Below are 16,946 nucleotides of genomic sequence, written 5' to 3' on the forward strand. Positions count from 1 at the left end.
GCTTATGAATGTTTTTTGTTTATACAGGAAGCTACGAGTGGCCAAAAGCCTAGTGACATTGAGGTCTACCAGGAGGGCCACAAAGGACCAGACCCGAACAACCCTGACCAGCTCTGCAGCCAGACAGCCACGGATCGCTTGGTGAGTTTTGGCTCAAAAGTTCAAACGTTCAAAGTATATAAATTCCTGCATTTGTAAGGTTGTCAATGATGTATAGGCGGCATATGGGGAGGAGATGGTTCGTCGCCATGGCCCTGACTTCGACTGGCGCCATGAACCGGTGGATCCCTCGGTGGTGTACGCAAGTGGTGGTGGCAAAGCGCATGGACGGTAAGCTCTAACTTATGAAATTATATGGTTGACACTAAATTGATTATACAATAATCACATTTTTTGAATAACTTATAGATACGCACTCTTCGACGGATTCATTGACTCGTCGTCGGTGAGATCTCAGAGGACGGGTTCATCTTCCCGTAGCTCATGCTCTCGTCGACCGAACGAGCAGGAGTTGGAGATTATGAGGATGCGCGAAGAGATGAGACAACAACGCGAATTTATGGAGGCTTGCAATGCACATAACCAAGCGATGTATCAAGTGAGTATACATAATCCGAACTCTAAATTATTATATTTCAATACAACATCTTCGATAGTAACACATATATGTTTAACAGTTAATGCAGCAACAGGGCATGACATCAAATTTTCCACCGCCACCACAATGGAGCCAATTTGCAAACACACCAGTTCCACCACCACAGTTCACCACCCCTCCGACACATATACCTGCACCTGGAGATAGGGTACGTTTGATAACTCTCCATTAATTTATATACTTGTATACTTTTTTGATATTTGCATTTAACGTGATGATATTTGCTAACTTGCATAGGTTACGCCCGAAGTGGGTGGTAGTGGATCTGATCCCGCAGCAGGGACTGGATTTGTTGACTCGCTCTTCGCGTTCCCTCCTCCTGGTGGTGGTGGCGGCAGCGGTCAAAGCTCTAACCACCCAAGTGGTGGTTATCTCTAAACACATGAACATGTTTCTTAACTCGTGGACTCTTGGTCGTACTTGAACATATGTCGTACTTATATTTCAATACTATGTCGTACTCGTTGACTCGATGTGGTGGTTGAACTTATATTTGAAATATTGGTGGATGTTATGTTTGTAATGCGTGATTTTATTATGAATGCATGTGTTTGTAATGTGGCTGTTATCTGTTATTTATGTTATGTGTGATATATGTTATGTGTGCAGAAATAGTGTCCTAATTTAGTGCTGTTTTTGTAGCAGTATAGGGTAATTCTCGTCGGCCCAGTTAATTCCCGTCGGCTATGGTCGAACCGACGGGAATTAACTAATAACTCTCGTCGGCCCAGTTAATTCCCGTCGGCCTAGGGAACCGACGGGAATTAACTAATAACTCCCGTCGGCCTGGTGAGCCGACGGGAATTAACTAATAACTCCCGTCGGCTGGTGAACCGACGGGAGTTAGCATTAATTGCCGTCGGCTAGTTAGTGGCCGACGGGAATTAATAATTCCCGTCGGCCGCCGACGGGGATAAACGTATCCCCGACAAGGGACGCCTGGCGGCTGAAAACCGACGGGAATAAGCCCTAAACCGACGGGAATTAAGTAATTCCCGTCGGTATATGCTTATTCCCGTCGGTTTCTGGCCGATGGGAATTAAGTGAATTCATGTAGTGTTGGTCGATATGACCAACTTTTGAAGGGATATCAAAGTCAAGGTACGGACAGAGGTCTATAGTCCTTAGAACGACCATTCTACTCTAGGTTAGCGGTCCTACAGTCAGCACGGCTTTGATAACACTTATGTCACATCCGGTTTTAGAAGGCAAACCGAATGCGAACCATGTACGTGCCAGGATCAGCAATTCACGTACACGGCAGTTACATAACATGGACATCATCACACAGTGCTCAAATAGTATTAAAAAGGGAAATAATAGTCGATTACATCATATGTCTGAGACATCCACATAGTCTTTACAATAAATCAAAGTGCGGAAAAGAAACATAGATAAACGCGGCCTTCACAGGCAGCCGACTGGGGGTTGCCGCTAACCCACGCCTAGAACTCGTCGTAGTCTTAGAACTCCTGGAAGTCTCCTTCCACAGCTTCATCTTCTCCTGAGCAGTGGTTGCAATGCTGACAACCTGGGGATGGGGGGGTTTGGTGTGTAGAGCAAGGGTGAGTACACATCAACATACTCAGCAAGTATCCTGTCTGGTTGTAGTGGACTAGCTTTATGTGGGGATAAGTCAAGCAGTTGCTTTTAGTTGGTCAGATTATTATTTACTAATAGAAAGCCAGGTTTTAGCATTAACCCAAGTTATTAGCCCGATGTACCCTTTCCAAACGGAAAGAATACCACTTACCAGCACCATAGTCATAACCAAAACCATCAGTCTCATTGCCACCTGTAAACCAAAGTGTCTCTGATCAAGTACCACTAATCACTGGAGCTCCCTTGGCCGCTCATAACCGCGAGCACGACTGATATATCAGTTTTCAAACACTCTGCAGAGGTTGTGCACTTTACCCACAAGCCGTGATTCCCTTTCTGCCCGGAGAGAGCTACTCCCCATTGACCACTACCTAGGTGGCCTAGCAGGGCATCACTACATAGCCTTTACAAAGATTCCCCGGGGCTGTAGCCACCCGTTAGGTTTCCTAAATGCACCGCACTCCTCCCCAAGGGGCGAACCCAAACTTGGCAGAGCGAGCCGCATACACCGATCCCCATAGACGGCACAACGGCTAAGCGAACTACACCCCGGATCCTCTAATTATTCAGCTAAGGGCACCCCATTCCACCCTCATGGTTGCACTGTTTTCCCGGGCGGTCATCCATAGAACAGGTCCTTACGGAGAGGCACTCGAGAAACCGCTCGAGCCCCCTTAAAGGCCACAAGTACAACATCATAATAAGAGAAGGGAAAACAGCGTATCATAGATAATCTCATCATGTTCATTGATTAGAGTTTGAGCAATAGCATAAAGCTAAACAATAATAATCCAACCCGAATAGGTAAACAAGGACATGGATAACAAAGCTAGTCAATCCTTAGGCATAAATGTGTAATGCGGGAGGTGAATTAAAGAATGAATAGGACAGAGATAGGTCAAGGGACACTTGCCTCCACCAACCGACTGCTGCTCAGGGGCTTCTCCTGCGAGTTCCTCGGGCTCTTCAACCGGATCGTTCTCTATGCGAGTGCAAACATACATACATCTATCCATTGAAATTAGGAAACCAACAATACACCATACAAGAGAACAAGTAGATTAAACATGCATAGAATATCACATACGATAATGAATTTACCATGGTTAGAAAGAGGCGGGGAAAGGTCTCGCGAGGGTTAAAGCTTATGCTCGAGGCGCGTTACGGGTAGGCGAATAACTAGATGTTACGTGCTCTAGTTCCAATTGGTTCTAACAAAAGGATTAGCTACATGCACTAATGTAAACGTGACCACTTTTAGTAGATTAACATTGAATGAGATAGATGATTAGCTATACAAATTAACTAACGTAACCAATTTCCAAATTGAGACTCATATCTTATTAATATAAACAACGTGATTAGCGCGCATAGGATACGGGGGGGGGGGGGTAGACGGGGACGTCTGGGGGGGTAGACGAAGGCACGACGGCCGTGCCAAGGCACTACGTATTACGCGGGCTCGCGCGCGAGGCCGCACGCACACGCCGCGAACTAGCTGTGCGCACGTCGGCGCCGCGCGCTAGTCGAGCTCAAGGCCGCGCGCCATAGGCACGCTGGGCCGAGCTCGAGGCCGCGCCGAGGCTGTCACGACGCGAGCAAAGCACGGTGGGGCGAGCGGGCAAGCACGCCGGGGCAATCGAGCACGGGCGAGCGAGGACGCCGCGGACCACAGCGGGCGAGGCACGGGCGGGGCGAGGACACGGCCGGCCACCACGCCGTGGCGGGGACGGCGCGACCGAGCCGGGGAGGGGCGGGGGCGGCCGAGCCGGGCACGGGACGGGGCGGGGCGGCTCGCCGGAGGGGCGGCCGAGGCCGGGCGAGGGCGGGGCGCGGCCGGTGTGGGCGAGGGCGGGCGCGGCCGGCGTGGCCGGGGCGAGCGCGCCCACGGCACGGGGGAGGGCGCCGACGAGAGGGGGAAGGAGGAGGAAGGGGAGAGAGAAGATGGGAGGGGGAGGGAGGGCCTCACCGTGGGCGAGGCGGGCGGCGGCGGCACGGGGGAAGGGGCGGCGGCGGCGCTAGGGCGGCGGCGGCGGTTAGGGTTAGGGAGAGGGAGAGAGGGAGGGAGAATGACGGGCGGGGCCCGCGGGGAGGGAAATTTTGAAAAGAAAAGAAAAAAAGGAAAGGGGGCGGCTGGGCCGCTTGGGCCCAAAGGGGGAGGGAGGCGCGGCTGGGCCGGCTGGGGCGGCCCACGGCGGGGGAGGGGGGGGGCGCGGCTGGGCCGAAATGGGGAAGGAGGGGGAGGAGAGAGAGGAAAAGGTTTTCCTTTTCTTCAATTTTAGATGAGTGATTTCCACAATCTCAACCAAACAAAATAAATGCATAGCTCGACATGGTGCGGCAAACAAAATAAAGCATTTTAGGGTTTTGCTTTACACGAGATCTAAAGCCAAAACCCGCTATAACTTTGGAAAAGATCAAGGTTTAGCGAGGGGAAAAGGGAAAAGGAAAGGGTAACGCCCGAATTTGGCGAGTGAAGAAAAGAAAAAATTCAACTCAAAAATTCGGGGCGTTACACAGGGAGACACTTTAATATCGATTCTTACAAAGGTCCGGTACTAAAGACTTCAAAAAGGAGATCTTTAGTGTCGGTTCTTTTTAAGAACAGATACTAAAGACATTTAGACAGGAACTGAAACCTTTAAGCGGGAATGCAAAAGAGACCTTTAGTACTCGTTCTTTGTGCCAGCTCAAGATACATGGGTACTGGACGGTGTTTTCAACTGGTACGGATTACTTAACACTAGTACTGGTTGAAAACACCAACTGACACTAATGCCTTCTATGAGGGCGCGGTAGTTAAAACCAGTACTGATGCTTGAATTAGTATCAATTCTAAAGTAATTGGTACTAATGTCCTCAGACAGAGACCATGTTCTTTGGTACTGTGAGATGTAATCATGATTTGTGGTGACTATATTGATATAATACATAATCAGGATATTGTATTTTTTAGATAGTGGAGATAAGGATGGTATCTCACAAAATCACTAAGATTGCTTATGGGAGTGTTTGAATGCACTAGAGCTAATAGTTAGTGGCTAAAATTAGCTGGAGACGTCCAGACACTCTAGCTAATAGTTAAAGTATTAGCTATTTTAGTGAATTAGTTATTAGTTAGCTAGCTAATTCCACAAGCAATTTTTTAGCCAACTAACTATTATTTCTAGTGCATTCAAACATCGTCTATATTGGGTCGGTCAAAAAGCTAACACTAATTTACATAAATAAACACTATGTATCTTAATAAAAAACATAACATGAAATAGTGTCCATGTTCTCTACACTGAAATCACCAAACTAGCCTCTTCTCACATGCAACATCCATGGTGGATGCTCCACCCCAAAATATCGAGGACCCAAGTGAGACTCTAGGAAAAGTTGAAAGACAAAAATGCCTACTCACCAAAAACCAAGAAGTATAATGTGGTATGTTATTATTCAATAACAATTATAACTTTTGTATGATTGAAAAGAAGATACATGGATCGAGTTTCTGAAGTAGCACCACTTATATCACTACCGGAATCTGGGTCTTTGCTGAGTGCTCGGCGCTTTGCCGAGTGTCGCACTCGGCAAAGTCCTGCTCTCGGTAACGTCAGTGTTTACCGAGAGCAGGACACTCAGCACAGAAATACACTCGGCAAAGAAATCTTTGTCGAGTGTCGAACACTCGGCGAACGGCAGCTCTCAGCAAAAGGCCGTCAACAGCCGTCCAAAGCTGACGGTCGTTATCTTTGCCGAGCGTCAAACTTCGGCACTCGTCAAAGAAACTTCTTTGCCGAGTGTCAGACGTGAGACACTCGGCACAATATTTTTTGCCGAGTGCCATTCCTGGACACTCGACAAAATACTTTTTATTTTTTTATTTTCCCAACCAAACTTTTTGTGGTATGTTCCTACACTATGTAGACCTACATGTACCATTTTGGTACAATTATAAAAGTGTTTTCTATAACTATTAGATTTAGTTCGGTTAATTGAATTTCTTCGGAAAATTCACATTTGAACTGCAAGTCACTCGAAACATGGAAAACCATGCATGCAAAAATGATATGCATGTTATTTAGCACAAGTTACGACCGATTTCAGGACCAGACCGGAATCTTCGAGCACCATGCTCACTAAACATGACCGTGAACTTGTCATCCGATTGTTTAAAAATTGTATAAACACAAACAAAGTCAGAAAATCATGAAACTTGTCCACATGTCATGATATCATATGTAGAGACTGCGATAAAAATTTGAGAATGTTTCGAGAAAGTTGTGACGCACTATGTGTAGAAACCTAAGTGACTTACACATGAAATCATAGAGTTTCAATGTAGTTCACTTAGGTTTCTACACATACTGCCTCACAACTTTTTCGAAACATTCTTAATTGTTTATCACAACCTCTACATATGATATCATGACATGTGGACAAGTTTCATGAATTTCTGACTTTGTTTATGTTTTATACAATTTTAAAACAACTGGATGACATGTTCACCGTCATGTTTAGTGATCATGGTGCTCGAACATTCCGGTCTGCTCCTGAAATCGGTCGTAACTTATGCTAAATAACATGGATATTATTTTTGCATTCACGTTTTCATTTTTACATTCACGAGTGTTTTCCAGGCTTTGCCGAGTGCTTCAGACACTCGGCAAAGCGCTCGATTCCGGTAGTGTATCTTTCGTTACGGAGATAAAGATTATTTTATGTGTTACAAACTTTTGCCAAGTAGTGTCCACCGGACTTGTACACGTTGAGAGGGTGTTTGGTAGGATTAGGCAAAAAAAAAAGACGATATCCGAATCCGAACCCGAATAACCCGAATTGGAACCCAAATAATTTTAAGGACTAGTTTGGAAACCCTATTTTATAAGGGATTTCTATTTCCCAAGAAAAATTAATTCATTTTTTCTTTGAAAAATGAAAATCATTTTAAAAAAGTGGAGTTTTTAAACTAATCCTAAATCTGAAAACTCGAAAAGTAATTTGGGTAGAATCTCCGGGTACCTGATTTTTTTACCAAAATTGGAGTAAAACAGTTCGGTACCCGAATACCCAATCTGCTACCCGACAACCTGACTACACAGACACGGTCTGTACTCTGTACAAACAAACAGTGAGCAGAGCAAGCTCACGGGTCACAGTGTCATTGTGTCACAGCCGACCTCCAAGTCCAAGCGGCCAAGGCTCCAGGCTCTAAGCCTCCATCGTCAATCCAACAACCCTAGCGGCCGCCGCCGCAGGTCGCCCAAGCGGCCAAGAACCAGTCCGCCGCCACCGCCAGTCTACCTCCGCCGGGCCGCCTGTGCGTTCGCCGCTCCACCGGGCCGCCTAGAGTCCGCCGTCGACGGCTCGATGCCGATCCACTCGCCTATGGCCCGGCCTGCGCGGCTGGCGGCTGCGCATCACCGAGACGGCGAAGCACGACGCCCGCGCCCTGTGCATGCCTACCCGCGAGCTAGTAGATGTGGCTTACTGTATATCTGTGATTGGTATCGGATTGCTGCTGCCGGTTATTGGATATTTTGGCTAGTAGATGCCTTGCTGTTTGCCTGTGTTGCTGCTGCAGCCTGCTTTCGGTACATAGCACTTGGCTGGCTCCAGCAGTGTTCTGTAAAAGCTCCTCTCCTTTAAATATAGAGGTTTGTCAGATCCTTTATCCCTCCAACAAGAGACTCTAAAAGGTCCTCTAAAATTTAGAGGATGTCATGCATGCGCTATATCTGATGGCAAGTCTCTCGCTCGCTATACACTGTTCAGTCACGCGCGTCATCGGCATCCATTCTCTCCCGCGCTTTTTTTACGGAGCAGTACGCTTCGTTAGAAAAAAACAATTGGTACTGTAGGTTACAAAATGATTTTTGCATCAGTCATGCGCTATATCTGTACGCGTCATTTTTGCATGCTACAAATGATTTTTTTTTATCTCTCCCGCGTTGTACCTCCTGGAGCCGTACGCTTCGTTAGGGAAAAACAATTAGTAATGTAGGTTAGAAAATGTAATTATCTAAACAAGTTCCTAAATCATTTTTGCATGCTACAAATGATTTTTTTATCTCTCTCGTGCTGTACCTCCTGGAGCCGTACGCTTCTTTAGGAAAAAACAATTAGTAATGTAGGTTAGAAAATGTAATTACCTCAACTAGTTCCTAAATCATTTTTGGCATGTTACACATGATTTTTTGTATTGCATAGACGACTAACAAAAACTTATAATGCAGACGTCTGGTAATTATTTGCCTCAATATGAACTAATATTGTTTTCTTAATAAAATCAATATGTAATTTCGTGACGGTGGAAGCTTGTCAATTTGAAAAGAAATTTTGGTACCGATAAAATATTATGCGGCGTTTTATGGACAACAATTACACACAACAAAATAGGCAATGGTAATTAATATTGACAATTCGAATTTATTAATTTAAAAATTAATAAATCACTTTTTTGCACATCATTTGTATAGCGTCAATTGAAAATAAAACAAAGAAAACAGAAAAAGAAATGAAAAAAGGGAATCTGTTAACACTGTAGCTTTAGGGGACCGAATTTAGGGGACGCTGCTGGAGACTGAGAATATATAGATGACAGAATCTTTTAGAGTGTTCTGTAAAGGACAGAGAATATTCTTTTAGGGAATGGAATTTAGGGGACGCTGCTGGAGACAACCTAGCTGGTTGCTATGCCTGGTTGGTGATCGGTTGCAGAAAGTGAAGTCTGGCTTGTTGATACGCCTAGGTCTAGCACTAAGACTAGGCATTCAAGGCACTAGTACATCTGCTGATACACCTTCAAAATGCAAGTAATCCCTCCGTCCTATTATACAAGGCTTAACCACCTAGTTTCTCTCCTGCATCGATGTACCCATGTTTAGAGAGAGTACGCCTTATATTATGAGACAGAAATAAAAAGTAGTTACGTTTTATATTATAAGACGGAGGGAGTATTACTATTCATGCAACATGACGCTGGTTGCTGCCTAGGCGCCTAGATACGCCTGTCTGGGCTGCAGAAATATCGGGTATTTGTAGAATACTTGAACCTAATATTTCGGATACCCGAAATTTTGGTACTCGAAAATTCGGGTGAGATTGGGATCAACTGTTGAATACCCAAAAAACCTGATCCAGAATTTCAGTTATACTCAAATGCCCAATCCTTTGGTTTCCACCTCCTAAACTTTAGTTTAATCGCTTTTAGTTCATAAGCTGCCAAACAACATTACTAAATGAAGCCTTCCAAATAAAAATTCTAGGGACTAAAGTTTAAGGGTGTTTGGTTTCCAACTTCTAAACTTTAGTGACTAAAGTTTAATCACTTCGAGAGCAACTCCAACGGCTTGGCTAAAATTAACAGCTAAATCCTAGTATTTTGCCATTTTGAAAAATAGAAAGTCCCTAAAAAAAGGAAGAGGTCCACAATAACCTTGCCATTTTACAAAGCCACATAAAAAATACCCAAGGTTGCTATATATGGCCAACCAAAATCAAGGGATCGCTAAATTTTTATTTTACAAAATCAGATAACACATTTGTCGGAGTCTACCTTTTACTACACTGTAAAATAACATCCACAACAAAAATAGCTAATCTATTAGAGTTGCTTATAGTCCCTCAACTAGCAAACAGTATAATTAAATGAGACTTACCAAATAGAAACTTTAGGGATTAAAGTTTGGTCTCTAAAGTCTAGGGGTGACTAAAGAACCACGTCCCCGGACTATATGAATCCATGTCTTGACACTTTTATTAGAGTAACTCCAGTAATTCTCTAAATAATAGCTCAGTTGCTAAATTAGCTTTAGGAGTAAAAAAGCATTGATCTCTAGCGATTCCTATTATATAGGAAGCTAAATCTTTTTTGAATCTTTGGTGGGGCCATTTGTTACCAAAACAGTTTTTGGATCCACGAACCCTTTGTTCTTGCGCCGTCGGACGAAGTCTCACATCTGCCGCCGAAACTGCTACGTCAGGAAAGTATCCTTCACCAGTTTTTGAATCGCAACCAGCCAAGCCTGCTAGCTGCCGAAGCCATAATGCAAGGTGTTTATCATTGGATAGAATATGCTTTGCCGCAAGAACATGTGTCATTCCATGCCACAAGTTGATGGATGGAAAAGCTTAGCACATACAAGGAAAAGGTTCCCATGATCTTCCATAAGAACATGTGTCAAATTGTTTCACATAATACTATGCGGTGGGGATTTCATGCCAGGCGGCAGCGGCGGGGATGGGGCCAGCGGCGAGGACTAGGGCCTCGGGCGGTGTGGACTATTTTGAAGAGAGAGAAAATGGTGGTTTTCTAGGCGGCAGGGGGGCCAACGCGCCAGGAGAAGGCTCTGAAATAAAAAATGGTGCGAATGGGCTTTTCGAGAGTGAGAAAGTACTTGCTACATGTAGAGATCAAATTAGCTGGGATAACAACTTAATAAATTTAACTAGTTATATGTCCGTGCGTTGCTACGGAATCAATATGATGAAATACATTATATGAAAACACTAATTGTTGTTCTATTCTTTTGTTAGCATCGCTAAAAGTGGATGTTTACATACCTTAAAAGATACAATATGACATAATTTGAATAGTATGACAGAAGATTCAATCATATACTTGAGTAATACTTATTGCACTATCCAGACTCCAGAGTCACATAATTTCTCACATACACACAAGTAACACACAGATATTGTGACACACCACAGGCAACAACCTAAACATCACTCTTCACTCAAGAATTGTAGCCATCTTGATCATCATAGTACTTGAACCACATCATGATCCCTCCATATTTCCCTGAATTATTGATCAATGGAAGCACCTAAGACTTGATGTCATCAGCGAGTATAAAACCACTCCGAGCTGCCTGAGGCGAAGATAGGAAGCCAAGAAAGATCTGATTCACAAAAATTGATAGCCACTGCTCCCATGAATCAGAAAGACCAGCTGTTGTGATTTTTTGTTGGGTATTATAAATTAAATCACTTACGTGACTTATATCTTCGCACAGTATTCAATCAGACCAGATAGGATAGCTGTGACAAGCCATATGTCATCCTTTGGCATTTCTAGACTTCCAATAAGAGTGACCTGAAAGGAAACATCATTCAGATAGATGAAGATAAAATAGAAGCAGCATGTTTAATAACAAAAGCATCAATGACATATCAAACCAATCACAACAGAAATTAGAAAGCTGAAACAAAGAACAACATCACAAGTTCACCCAAACTACAGGGTCACTTTTGGGTCAAACAATTAGCAAAGACCAAAGAGAGTGGGAGTCATATCATGAAGCAAAGAAAAATGGTGAAATGGTTTGGTGCAAAATATAACTACCATAGGACTGAAACATACTGCACAAGCTTTAAATTTCTATCATGATATATTATTTGGAGTACACATGAACACAACAAATTCAATAATATAATCATGGGGCTACTGATAACTACTGAAATTAGGAATAATCACAATGGGAGGTTATACGCCAAACACACAAAAAATCCATTCAGGAGCACACAGGGTTAAGTGTGAGACAGAGACACAAACCTCTCGACCACCGCCAATATCCATTTTCCCAAATTTGCTCCCACATGGCGTCACGCGTTTGATAGTAAAAAAACAGGAAGATTGTAAACAGCGAACAATTCTTAATAATAAATATATAACATTGACCCTGAAAAATAGGAAACATCAGTGACTTCTATATGTACACAGACCACAACTTTTGCAAGAAACCGACATCTAGTTAAACAGCTGCAGAATGTTTCTAGCGAGCACACATGATTGTGATTCCATTATCCCAGTCATAAAAGTTGAGATATCCAATAGACATGCATAAAACATCTAAGCAATAGTTTAGACGAACAACGACTTAGGGGTAAAACATTACGCTTATGAACATCTACAAGACTGTGAAGTGAGGCAAGCTATCTTCAGGTTCTCTAAAACAGGTGTGGCATGGCATAAGGCTATGATGTGGTTATTTGCACAACTGAACACAAAATCTATGAACACGCTAACAAAGTAACAATAGCATGCATCCAGAATATGAGCTTGAAGAACCTATGTTGTATGATTAACCACACATGCGAGCACTAAAAACTACTCTATATACAACTTAGCATCCAGAAAAAAAGTCTGAAAAAAATCAAAATTCTGTTCATTGAAAAGAAATCACAAGACAATTTCAAATCCTAAAGAGAACACACCTGGTGCGTAAAAGCTAAGCATTCTGTTGGCATGGTACCTGCATGATCAAGGTGCAATCAATATGAGTATCCTTGAGCATGGTACATTCTTGACTATTAATTGAGAATTTGGGAGATAAGCATCAGCCACATCCTTAATAGAAGTAAAACACTTCTTGTATATAAAGAGAGAAGCCAATGTGAATGCTTAGCACAAGTAGTGTCAAGTGTAAATGATTGTGTTCTGTGTTAATTCATTCTTTAACAGTCCCTTGTCATCAAGGACATGAATCTATAGCATTACATTTCAAGACAATAGAAGCAGTGTTGGGTGACCAAAGTAATTATACATCCAGCACACTCATGATAGAAGAAATGCTATGGTGTAATCAGCATAAGTAAACAGGACAAATGGTTCAGCATGGAGAATGAGGATCTACATATTAACAACAGTTTATCTCGGCGTTACGAAACAGAAGAAAGTAGAAATCATGTTATAATTTATTTTTCTGGCTCAAGAGACCGATGGCTACACCAAGATAAAGAGAATTTGTGTTGACTCGGGTCAAATGAGTGAGAACACTTGGAAAAAACCAAATAAATTAAAACAGTTAACCAGCTAAAATGCCTTAGTAGATTCAGTCAAAGAGGAATCCAGAGTTTGTTTTATAAGAAATGTTCATTTCTAAAAATACCAAAGCATCAAGAAATCTTTAGAAACTAATAGATTGTTCATCAGACACATGTTGATTTCTATGCAGAGACAGAAACTTACGCGATGACAAGGTTGGCAAGTCTCCCTAAGGCTGGCAAGTCTCCCTAAGCTCTACGACAACCCCGAGTTGCTCTAGAACACGCCAGCCATTAACATGGACACCAATGGAGCCACCATATACTCTCAGTCTTCGACTTCTCCAACACAAGGCTCGCAATTCCTTTCCTGCAGGATGTGAACCAATCAGCAACAGAACGTTTTTGTTGTTGACATGGCAGCAAAGTACTTCAGAAATCAAAATCGGACCTAAGGTTTGCCATCCTAATTTGTCTATTTCAGCAAGGGACTATACGTGACAGGTGGTGGGTGCGCCTGCACGCCTATGCACAGGCATCTTATACGCACATATAGAAGCAACCATACAGGCAACCCTGGGAAATGATTTCACATCGTTTGATAGCATCCCTTATTCCCTTTCTTTTGGCTAGAACTAATCCCAACCTAGAGCATAGCACAGACGCATACAAAGGCAATCGGCTTACCTCTCCTCCTAACGGAGTAGCCTCTAATCCTTCGCTTTGATGGAGATACAGTGGAAGGCCTGAAAACAAAAAAGGAGAGGTTTGGCGAGGAGGATCTGGGCGACCATCGCGGGGAAGGAACAAGGCAAGGATTGCGTAGATCTGGTCATTATATTCCAACATCCTCCATCGATTGACTGGCATACGACCAAAATCAACAAGTGGATCTCGCCAGATAAAGATCTGGTGCGGTGCGTGTAGACTCACCTGAGACGAAAGGGAGGAGGGAGGTCGCCGGAGGGGAACGATTCCTTGGCCCGAGGAGATCTTGTAGGCCCCTGTCCGCCCTGAGCCCATAGAGGCAGGCGAAGACCCCGAATACGGCGGCGGACAGCAAACAACAAAACGGCTTCATTGTAGCAATGAACATATTCAACTGGAACCTCCCGTTGCAAATTCAGCACAGCCATGGCTGAAACCTTTTAAGTAGAAAGGAGTAGCTTCTGATAGACACCAGACTATGAAGCCGAATGGAAACAAATTAGGATAAACAACAAAATATGAAGAGCTTAACGTATTCTTAGTTTAGAAGTGCTAAATAAATTAAGACAATGCCAAGCATGCATATACCTGAGAGAGTAAAGATTAGAGGAGATATGACACTTGTGGTCTCGAGCTTATTCCAGTGATGCACCCTTGGACCATTCCCTTGATTAAAACTTATATAATGCAAAACTTCATTTGTGTTCATATATATTAGGAAGTTGCTTCTGATTCATCCATGTTCATATATATTAGGAAAAGCAAAAACAGATTGGCATAATACCTTTCGTGTTCCGCAGCAGCTACATCTCCCACCGGTTCCGCAACAGCTTTATTCCCGGGATCGACAGCTTCAACATCGCCTTGCAATAGTGGGGGAAAGTATAAGGATGACCAACAACAACAAACAAGATTAGAGTACAGAAGAATACATATGGGACATTTTGTAGAGCAACAAGGCATTAGGTAGAGTTCATATTACACACCTCTCATTGTCTCCCTTGTTCTTTTGGAGAAAATTCATCAAGCACGAACAACACATAAATTCCAATGCGAACCATAAACCACAATGATCATACGTTAATTCAATACTAAAGCAACAAATTAAAAAGAACCCAAATTCGCTGCAAGTTGTGAAACTCTAACTTTGAAACGCCTGGGGTTTCCTGCACAAATAAATAGTAATATAAGATAAATAAAGGCACTATATCGGATCATACGACACAACTTAATTTATTAGTTCAGTTTTTTCAGAGGTGCTGCTTTATGGAAAAGCTTAAAGATGATCTTATTAAACCCAAGGATCATCGACAACATATTCAAATTTTTTTCAGAGGTGTTGCTTTATATACAGGCAGCTCCACACTGAATCAGCAACAAAGCACATCACTTTAAACAAACTTGTATGACTAAGCGCATTGAATTAATTGAATCAGAGGTCAGATATTTAGAGATCAGACCAACAGAATCCAAAGTGCACATCCAGTTACCTTATGTTCCCGAAAATGGGCATAAAGGAGTGCAATGCAGGTGAAGTACTTGCACAGTAGAACTATGTTCAATACTAATGGCAAACGTCAAACTTAAAATAAGATCAAATCCATCGGATTCTGATATGATACAGTCAACTAATTCATCTTGTGTACTACAACCTACCACATAAACACCACTTAGTAGACACCCTTTTTTCTTTAATCTAGGGAACTGAACAACCAACTTATAAGCAAAAGATCAAAGCAATGTCATTTCATTGATTGTCAAACATATCCTGTAAAATCACTTATTTGGTGCAAGCGTGCAACCAAACTATTAAGAGCATCCAATCTAGATCCAACCATTAAGCATACCTTTTCCAATATATGCAATAGGTATATTTTGAATTGTCGAACACCACGTCCACTTGAGTTTGTGTCCATAGCATGAACGTTCTCCAGGGAGCAGCGACCAACAAATCAAAACAACATAAGGTAACTAGATGTGGTGATGATTTTTGGGACAAGAAAATAGATTAAGTTGCGGAATAATATATAAAGAAGCTCGATGAGACGACTTAAATATCAATGGTATTGAAGAAATTGAAGGCGATAAATGGACAATCCTCACCCTTACCTACCCCTACTCTGATTCAAGCATATCCCCTGACACCGAGGAGGGCACCATGATCCATGTAGTAGCCTCCTAGCCATCCTTGACGATGGCGCAGCTACATCTCCCACCGGTTCCGCAGCAGCTTTATTCCCGGGATCGACAGCTTCAACATTGCCTTGCAATAGTGGGTGAAAGTATAAGGATGACCAACAACAACAAACAAGATTAGAGTACAGAAGAATACATATGGGACATTTTGTAGAGCAACAAGGCATTAGGTAGAGTTCATATTACACACCTCTCATTGTCTCCCTTGTTCATTTGGAGAAAATTCATCAAGCACGAACAACACATAAATTCCAATGCGAACCATAAACCACAATGATCATACGTTAATTCAATACTAAAGCAACAAATTAAAAAGAACCCAAATTCACTGCAAGCTGTGAAACTCTAACTTTGAAACGCCTGGGGTTTCCTGCACAAATAAATAGTAATATAAGATAAATAAAGGCACTATATCGGATCATACGACACAACTTAATTTATTAGTTCAGTTTTTTCAGAGGTGTTGCTTTATGGAAAAGCTTAAAGATGATCTTATTAAACCCAAGGATCATCGACAACATATTCAGCACTCTAGTGGCAGTCGACATTAGGGGAAATGGGAAAAGTGCCTACAGAAGATAGTCAAAATAGCAGCTAATAACAGTAAAAAAATGGAACTCTAGACACTAAATCCTGGTTGATGCCTGGCATGGGGACTGCCGGCCAGGCAACTTGAATGCTTGATCAACCCCAGGCGTTGGAAATTGTACTCCAAAGAATCTGCAAACTAAAATTTGGCAAGAGTTTTTGACCCGAGGGAGTATATCTAAAATGTGTATAAAATTATGGTACAAATTCACACTTCACCTAATTATACCAGTTCATGTAAAGAAAAATTATATACATTTAATTACATTTCTGTTTTATTCCTAATGCATACGGAAGATTAAGAATTTCAGCTGCAAACTCTGGTGCAATCCATGTTTTTATAAGGCAACAATACATTCTGTATGCAAATATAATGGAGCACAAATATATTCTGTAGGCACTCACCTAGTAAGGAAACGACGCGGTCGATGCAATGGGC

At 42.6% G+C, this 16,946-nt stretch overlaps 1 protein-coding gene across 2 annotated transcripts; it reads right to left on the bottom strand.

Annotated features, from left to right (window-relative positions):
• Nucleotides 1-12,222: 12,222 nt before the first annotated feature.
• Nucleotides 12,223-14,873, bottom strand: LOC103647416 (uncharacterized). Of its 2 annotated transcripts, none has more exons than XR_562830.2 (6): nucleotides 14,508-14,522; nucleotides 14,312-14,400; nucleotides 13,949-14,124; nucleotides 13,703-13,761; nucleotides 13,221-13,385; nucleotides 12,223-12,504 (listed from the first exon to the last, which is right to left on the bottom strand). XR_562830.2 is itself a non-coding variant. In XM_008671956.2 (6 exons), the coding sequence occupies exons 1-5, from the start codon at nucleotides 14,684-14,686 to the stop codon at nucleotides 13,246-13,248; spliced, it is 636 nt and encodes a 211-aa protein (XP_008670178.1). In that variant the 5' UTR covers nucleotides 14,687-14,873; the 3' UTR covers nucleotides 12,223-12,504; nucleotides 13,221-13,245. The 2 variants fall into 2 exon arrangements, 1 of the variants encoding a protein (XP_008670178.1); XM_008671956.2 differs by having other exon boundaries at nucleotides 13,949-14,117; nucleotides 14,508-14,873.
• Between the last annotated feature and the right edge of the window lie 2,073 nt (nucleotides 14,874-16,946).

Source organism: Zea mays, chromosome 1, assembly GCF_902167145.1.
Source record: "Zea mays cultivar B73 chromosome 1, Zm-B73-REFERENCE-NAM-5.0, whole genome shotgun sequence".
Taxonomy (NCBI): domain Eukaryota; kingdom Viridiplantae; phylum Streptophyta; class Magnoliopsida; order Poales; family Poaceae; genus Zea; species Zea mays.

What these genes read in the sequence shown, in the direction of transcription:
- LOC103647416 (XM_008671956.2), bottom strand. Translation starts at nt 14,686, where the DNA reads ATGCCTTGTTGCTCTACAAAATGTCCCATATGTATTCTTCTGTACTCT. An exon ending in GCTGCTGCGGAACACGAAAG is followed by an intron (nt 14,401 to 14,507) that starts GTATTATGCCAA and finishes GCATTATATAAG; the next exon opens with TTTTAATCAAGGGAATGGTC. An exon ending in TCTAATCTTTACTCTCTCAG is followed by an intron (nt 14,118 to 14,311) that starts GTATATGCATGC and finishes GGGAGGTTCCAG; the next exon opens with TTGAATATGTTCATTGCTAC.